Genomic DNA, 7,135 nt, shown 5'->3' with positions numbered 1-7,135 from the left:
AGAGACAGTCGGTTCCAGGATGTCCCATGTCAGATATTGATGGTGCAGTGACTACAACTAATTATCTATCTATCTATTCGAAACAGGGTCCTTTGGTCCTGGTACCGCTTCATCCCTCTTTGCTTGTAGGTCGGCTGAGCTCTAGAGACATCGCCGACAGGAACCACAACCATCACCCCACATAGCACCCAGAGAGGAGAGGGGGGGGGAGAGGGGGAGGGCTTTAGCAGTGCAAAAAGAAGCAGAAGCAACTGAAAGGGGAGAGAGGAGAGGGACAGGGTATAGGGGGATGGAAACAGGTTGATACACAGTAAATAGAGTGGTAGGAGTGTGCACGCATACATGCAGGCTTATATGAATAAATATATTCATACATATCTATGCAATAAAGAGTAGGGTGGTCCTCTCTTAGAACAGCTTGGGGTGGGTTCTTGCCTCGTGACACTGGCCAATCCCTGCCAGTGGAGAGAAGAGAGTGGGAGGGCCCTGCATAGGCTGTCCAATTACTGGCCTCCAGAGATCAATAGCAAGCAAGGCCATTGAGGAAGTGGAAGTGATGATGAATGGAATAGCAATCTCGTCTAGAAACACAGGACATTGTACATTTCAGCAATAGTCATGTTTGCTGCAGAGTCCTCATCTTGTTAGGCAACTATGCCATCTAGGTTCTTGTATGAAAGTCTGGGCCACCACTGCAAGAAAATTGCCATCACTGGTAAACAAATGTGAAATTATGCAATATTGTAGGTGCTACCAAAACATAAGCAAATACAGTAAAGGCATAGCGCTTGGAATGATAGCGTATATCAAAAAGACCCAATTTTTTCTGATATAGAGCCTGTAATAGCAATGTAGCAGGAACCAAAAATGGTTGTCCACTGCACATAGTTTTAGGATGGGTTAAATGCAGAGGACAAATTCCAGGTATGTGCAAATGTACATGGCAAATAAATAACATTTGTATGGATGTAGAAGTAAGGCTAAAATTACTTGCAACTACAATTTGCTACAAAACTAGAATTATGCTACTTGGTTCTTAAGCACTGAATTCCATAAGCTTTTGACTTACCAACTTTGTAATTCATGCAATAAAGGCTCTTTCACTTACTTAAAATGCAACACCATTTAAATAGTCTTTACAATTCATGAGAGTACACCCAAAAAACACAATAGAAAAATAAGGATTTTATTTATCTATTTACTATTTACATTTTGTTGAACAGAATCATTTTATATCACATTGAAATGAACTCATCATGACAATGTGACACCTCATCATCTGTCATGATGAACTCCATAATACAATTAAACAAAACAAAAATGCTGCCATGAAAGTCAAAGGAATTATGTACAGCTGTTAGCTCCAAACCGGAGACAATACAGCCATGACAGACAAAAATGTAGCCAAGAAAATTAAGATTGGGTTATTCATTTTGATAACTTAAAAGATGTTGGCAGTACAAAGTCTGGGTCAAATCAATACGTTTTTGAAGTAATGCAAAACATGCTGAATTAACTGTATGTTCATCTATCCACGTACAGTACAAGGAATGCTGTTGGGAGTTAAACAGCATAGGCATAACATACATTGCAATGTCTGATACAGATATGAGCATGGCTGACGTGTACCAAAGATATGATCCAGAACTAAGAGTAAAAACAAACATTAAGGAAATGTTGCTCATTCAGAACCAGATAAAGTCAAAGAGACACAGAGACCTCAATGACAGACAGAGCTGTTCATAATGGGATCAACAGTAAACAGAGTTCCACCAGCAGCCACAGCTAATATTTTCCAGAATTATGGCGGGTACTGGTACTCACTGGTACTCATGTGTATATATGTATTAGCCACAGACGTATGCTTGCGCCTGTGAGTGTGCACACACAAACACACAGATTGGGTTAAACAATAAAGCTCAAAGGGGACAGAGCAGGGATATGTATGTAATGTCATATTTATGTGCGTTCTGTCACGTCTTCAAACTCTGCCTCATACAGCACTTTCTGAAACTTCATCCGCACTTCCATTCTTTTCTTATTTGTAAGTCTCTTTAACGATGGTAAAAGACTAAGCAGAAACAATTCGTCCTCATCTCTGAGCGGTTTCAGTGCCTCCGGGACACGGTTGTGGCTCTCAGTCATCTTAGTGAGTCTATCAGCTAGTCGTTTCCGTTTAACTCTCTCTGAATCCTGCTGGCTTCTTGGAGAAGAGTCGGGCATAACGCCATCGCCATTGGTACTGACAATTGAGGTGGGTAGAAGCTGGCCTTCCTGGTTGGAGGATGGTGGAAGCTGGCCCTCCTGGTTTCCTTTTGGCTCTCCCTCCAGGTTATCACAGATCTCAGGTACTCGTTTGGCCTACAAAGAGAATATAGGTTATTATGGTTTATTTGATAGGCACAAATTGACAAACTGAATACACAATCAAATGCGATTGTGTATTCAGCGTTAATAGCTTTTGTTACAAACAGCCATCCCTAGGAGGGAGGGGTTTTGATATAATAACTAGATTGATGTAAAAGTAAGGGGGGAAACGTGTTTGCTGACATGTTACACACTAGATTGAACCTTTAATGTTCAGCTCATACATTTGGGAGAGTACACTACGAATCACAATATCTTGTTGAAAAATGTGTTGGACTTAACTCAATCTGACTGAGCCATCTCCCCAGAGTTTCCCACCACTCAATATATGTTATCGGTAACTGGAATGCTCCCCCCCAAAACACACAAGCGTTTTTTTCGTGGACCGCTCGCCCCCAGCGGTTCTTGTATTCTATACTGAGGATAACGTTAGGAATAAGTTTAGGGTTAGGCATAGTTTTACCGAGGTTAAGTTTAGGAATAAGGTTAGGTTTTGGCATAGTTTTACAGAGGTTACGTTTAGGAATAAGCTTAGATTTAGGCATAGTTTTACTGAGGTTACGTTTAAGAATACCTGGTGGCGACCGTTCCGAGGTCCCCGGATTTGACCCGGGGCGAGCGTGTTTTGGGGCGAGCGTTCTTGTATTCATGTTATCCACAAAACATTCAACTTAATATCGCTGTTGTTTTTTGTTTGTTTGTTTAAATATACACCTTTTCAGTTAGCAGGATGTTTATGTTGGAGGAGAATAATCACTCCTGACATATCCGTTTGGTGGACTTTATTTGCCTAATCTGCTGTCATGTGGTCACAGTATTTTGCAGCAGGCAGCTCAGCCAATTATAATCAGGGACCCCGGGAACTATCCGTTGTATGGGATTATGTTGACCAGAATATTCAGAAATAAACCCCCTCCTACATCACCCTGTTGAGATCTGTTATAGAGGTTTATTTCTCACTAATAATCCCTGACCTGTTCATTATCCCTTTCTTAAATGATTGACATTACCTCTCCTGGAAGGTTGGAGTCCGTGTCTGGGCGGTGTGTAATGAAGTCAGAGAGCCAGTCGAGCATGACAATAATAGAGGGCACTTTCACCGGTCACGCCAATTTTTCCCCTCACTTTTTTCTTGGCCTTCACATACCTGTCTCACAGATTCAAAGAGGTTTTATTTGTCAACCACTCATACAAGTACGATATCGTTGCTGAACGGGCAGAAACCTTGAATCTCCATATTTCAACATATATATATATATATATATAATTTTTTTTTGTAAATTAATGTCCTACTACTTAAAGGACGACTTCACCCATTTTCAACCTATCTTCACTAATGCTCATTATAATATGGTACAATTTTTGTCTACTCAGTCTGTGTCTCAGAGGAGGGCTGTAGACAGTTCAGAAACCCACCAACCAGTGACATCATCGATGGGGAATCCAAGCTAATAGAAAATGCAGGCTTTGTATTCCTGGAAAGTTACCATGCTGTAATGGAAGCTATGTCTTTGCGATAATAAAAATGTAATCTTGTTTTTTTTAAAATATCTGCCTAACAATGATGTCACTGGTAGGCGGGTTTCTGAACTGCCCACAGCCCTCCTATGAGACAAAGACAGAGTAGGAAAAAATTGTGCTATTTCATCATGTGTGAGTTAGTGAGGACTAATTAATGAGGATATGAAGATGGGTGTAGTTGCCCTTTAATCATACAATAGTGTTACACAAAAGTAGTGAAAATAGTACATAAACAAGCTCACAACGTCTTGCGATGCTATGCATTGTGAGCTTATACATCGGCTATTTTTCACTATTTTAAAATGTTTTCACTATTTTAAAATGTTTTCTTTTTTAAATTAAAATAAAAACAACAACGATATTTGATTTTGCAGTGAAATGTCAGTGTGACATTTCACAAACCTGTCTCGCAGATACTTCCACTTATTCTTGCACGCAAGCTCATCTCTTCCAAGCTGAACAGCGATTAACTTCCAGGAGTTCGGCACATGGGGGTCTCTATGATTTTCCAGCGACGAGTTGTAAAGATGCGGAAAGCGACGGATCTCCGCGCACAGCCCCTTCTCGAACCAAGGGTCCACGTTTCCGTTGCAGCGCATGCGCAGTCGCTCTACTCCCACATGGATGAAGTATGCGCGGATGCGCTCGTGATGAAATTGACGTCATACGACCCTCGCGAACACGGCTACGTGTACCAAGGACGGATTGCGGCCGAGAGCATCGATAAACATCAAGAGCCCAGCATTGGCCTTTGAAATTTAGTCTATAGAGGAAGTGACAGTTCATATGAATGGCCTGTAGTTTTGCTGTTTTACCCCGGCTGGTGTCAGAAAGAATTTTTCTCAATGCAAGTGGGTGGGTTTTTGATGAACTTTAGACTTGATTTTCTTACCTTAATAAATGTTGTCATAAATACAATATGCTTCCAGTCGCTAGTTTAAAGTCTTCTTTGAATCATCATATGCGTTTTGGTAAATTATGGTCCCATTTAATTTAAAATTGACGATAAAGTAGGGTATGCTCTAGGATGGGCGGGATGATTTGATTGACAAGCTACACAACCAATAGCATCCATTCCCCGCCCCCGCTCTTGATTGGCAAGCTACCCAACCAATAGCATTCATTTCCGGTTGCATTAGCTATGACGCGATATAGAAAGATGGCGGATTTGAAATTCCTGAACAATCGGCTTCATTTAAAGTTATACAATGCAGAATCCCAAATAACGATTTTTAGCAACCTCTGCTGGTCACTACCGTCACTGCATACAATTTCCGTAATCCTCGATTACCCAGAATTCCATTCGTTTTCACCGGAAGCCGGAAGCGTTTCAAAAAGCGATCTTTTAATTGTTTTATACTATCTACGGATCGTTTCTCTTAGCCAGTGGAGCATTAGTTACCATGAGCTGTGCTTTCTTTTTCTGTTCTTTTTCGATCTTCCAATCCTACATTATCTTAACATCAGCGTGAGGTTCCTTTTTGTTATAGCGCGGTAGTTCCTGGCCAAACAGGAAACCGTTGCGGTAGTTCCTGGGGACGTCGGCCACGACGTCATGACGTTGGCCAGGAACGTCATTTCCCCGGGAAAGTCCCCCCAGTCCACTTTCAATAGAAAATATATAAATAAAAGGCTTCCGGGGGTGAAATTCACGGAGTGGGTGTTGTGAAACTTTTGCCACTCGCAAAAGATATACAATTTAACTTTAGTTTTGTTGAAAACGTTACCTAGTATTACTTTAAGGTCTGTAACCAATGAGGTCGCTTTGTCCATTCATTTTTACAGTCTATGATAAACACCCAGGGTTCCTGTATAAAACATGTATTGATCCCTGGCCCAGAGAGATCACAACAATACATATGCTAGCCTTGGATCAAGACTATCATAGATGTATTTTATTTTTTGTTCGACGAGATTTGGTTGCAATAATTGGCCTTGAAAGACGGTCATCGGTCATAATGATGATGATAATGAATGATGACAATACATGAGTCTTGTGTGTATCAAGGGAAGACTATGGTTGCATGCTTGTGAACGTATTTACATTGTGGTCTAGCCCCATTCATGCTGTAATAACGTGAACAACATAATGTAAAACCGTAATAACAAACACTGCAGCGCTTACCCTGGATTGAGAGATAGCCATATTTGTGGTTGTTTTCCTGTGTTTTATGTGGGGTTCAAGCCACGTGAGCAGGAGGTACAGGCTAGGAACCACAGCTTTCTTCCCACCTGCATCGCCACTTTTGCTCTTCATTCTGCTACGAGCCTTGGTGAACCTATCTCGCAGGCTTTGCCATTTCGCTTTGCAGGTTTCGCTGGGTGTCTGCAGTGTCTCTCCAATCTTTCGCCACGCATTATATGCTCTCTGTGCGTCTTTATGACCCTTCATTGTCGGGTTATAGAGATGTTCGTATCTCCTAACCTCCAATGCCAACATTTCTTCAAACTCGTCCATTTCCCCCCCTCTGCTTTCTCTCAACTGCCTCTATTCTGTTCCTTTTCTATTCTACATTATACCTTTTCTTTCTCGCTTTCTGCCTGCCAAACAAAGGGGACCGCCCACCCAACTTCTATTGCAATTCATATTGCAATTCGATTCGTTTTGAAATTCACTCACAAAACAATAAATGAAAGGAAGTTAACCGGGTAAACAGTAGAAGCGTTTCCGGGTCGTAGATGGGATCCTAGGAGGAAGATTATTATGAGAAGAATAGGAGAGACCAGTGGTGTAAATAAGTAGCTAAGTACATTTACACCAGACTTTCCACCGCGGAGAAAAGCCTGGTATTCGTTCTAAACTGGTGGAGGGTTCCGGTTGGCGTCGCATTGTTTTGTTCCCCACATAATGAAAATCAATTAGTTTAGTCTTGCTAGTCGCGCTACTAGTTAGAATAAAAGATGGACATATCAATCCAAAACCCAAAGAAACGAAACGATTATACCAAACTAAACACATTTTAAACAAGGGGAATCATTTTGGAGGTGCACGGCGCAGGAGGTTCCGGTCATGTGTTCCGGCCACCTGATGACGTAAAGTTATTTCCGCTCCGACAGGATCAGAGAGCCAAAAATTGTATTGATCCCAGGCTACATTTACTTAAGTACTGTACTTAATAAGTACTTTCACTTTACTGGAGTCTTTCCATTTTCAATACTTTAACTTCTATACTCGGCTACATCTCCGATTGTTGTGCTTTTACTCCACTACATTTATTTGAAAACTTTAGAATACGAGTAGAATATA

At 41.2% G+C, this 7,135-nt stretch overlaps 1 protein-coding gene across 3 annotated transcripts; it reads right to left on the bottom strand.

Moving 5' to 3' along the window:
- Positions 1–1,275: 1,275 nt before the first annotated feature.
- On the bottom strand, positions 1,276–6,584 carry LOC308090154 (uncharacterized protein). Of its 3 annotated transcripts, XM_080435210.1 has the most exons (3): positions 6,014–6,584; positions 3,378–3,514; positions 1,276–2,361 (listed from the first exon to the last, which is right to left on the bottom strand). In XM_080435210.1, exons 2-3 carry the CDS (start codon positions 3,441–3,443, stop codon positions 1,960–1,962), a joined length of 468 nt encoding a protein of 155 aa, XP_080291336.1. In that variant the 5' UTR covers positions 3,444–3,514; positions 6,014–6,584; the 3' UTR covers positions 1,276–1,959. The 3 variants fall into 3 exon arrangements, with proteins under 3 accessions (XP_080291336.1, XP_080291335.1, XP_080291337.1); XM_080435209.1 differs by lacking the exon at positions 3,378–3,514; XM_080435211.1 differs by lacking the exon at positions 6,014–6,584 and having other exon boundaries at positions 3,378–3,739.
- Positions 6,585–7,135: the final 551 nt, after the last annotated feature.

The sequence above is a fragment of the Gymnoscopelus braueri genome, assembly GCF_963280865.1.
Source record: "Gymnoscopelus braueri genome assembly, chromosome: 1".
Lineage (NCBI taxonomy): Eukaryota > Metazoa > Chordata > Actinopteri > Myctophiformes > Myctophidae > Gymnoscopelus > Gymnoscopelus braueri.
This window is presented reverse-complemented; position numbering and strand designations above follow the sequence as displayed.

Coding starts and splice junctions, on each gene's coding strand:
- LOC308090154 (XM_080435209.1), bottom strand. CDS start 6,346: ATGGACGAGTTTGAAGAAATGTTGGCATTGGAGGTTAGGAGATACGAA. Junction 2,362..6,013: donor TGGCTATCTCTCAATCCAGG/GTAAGCGCTGCA, acceptor TTCTCTTTGTAG/GCCAAACGAGTACCTGAGAT.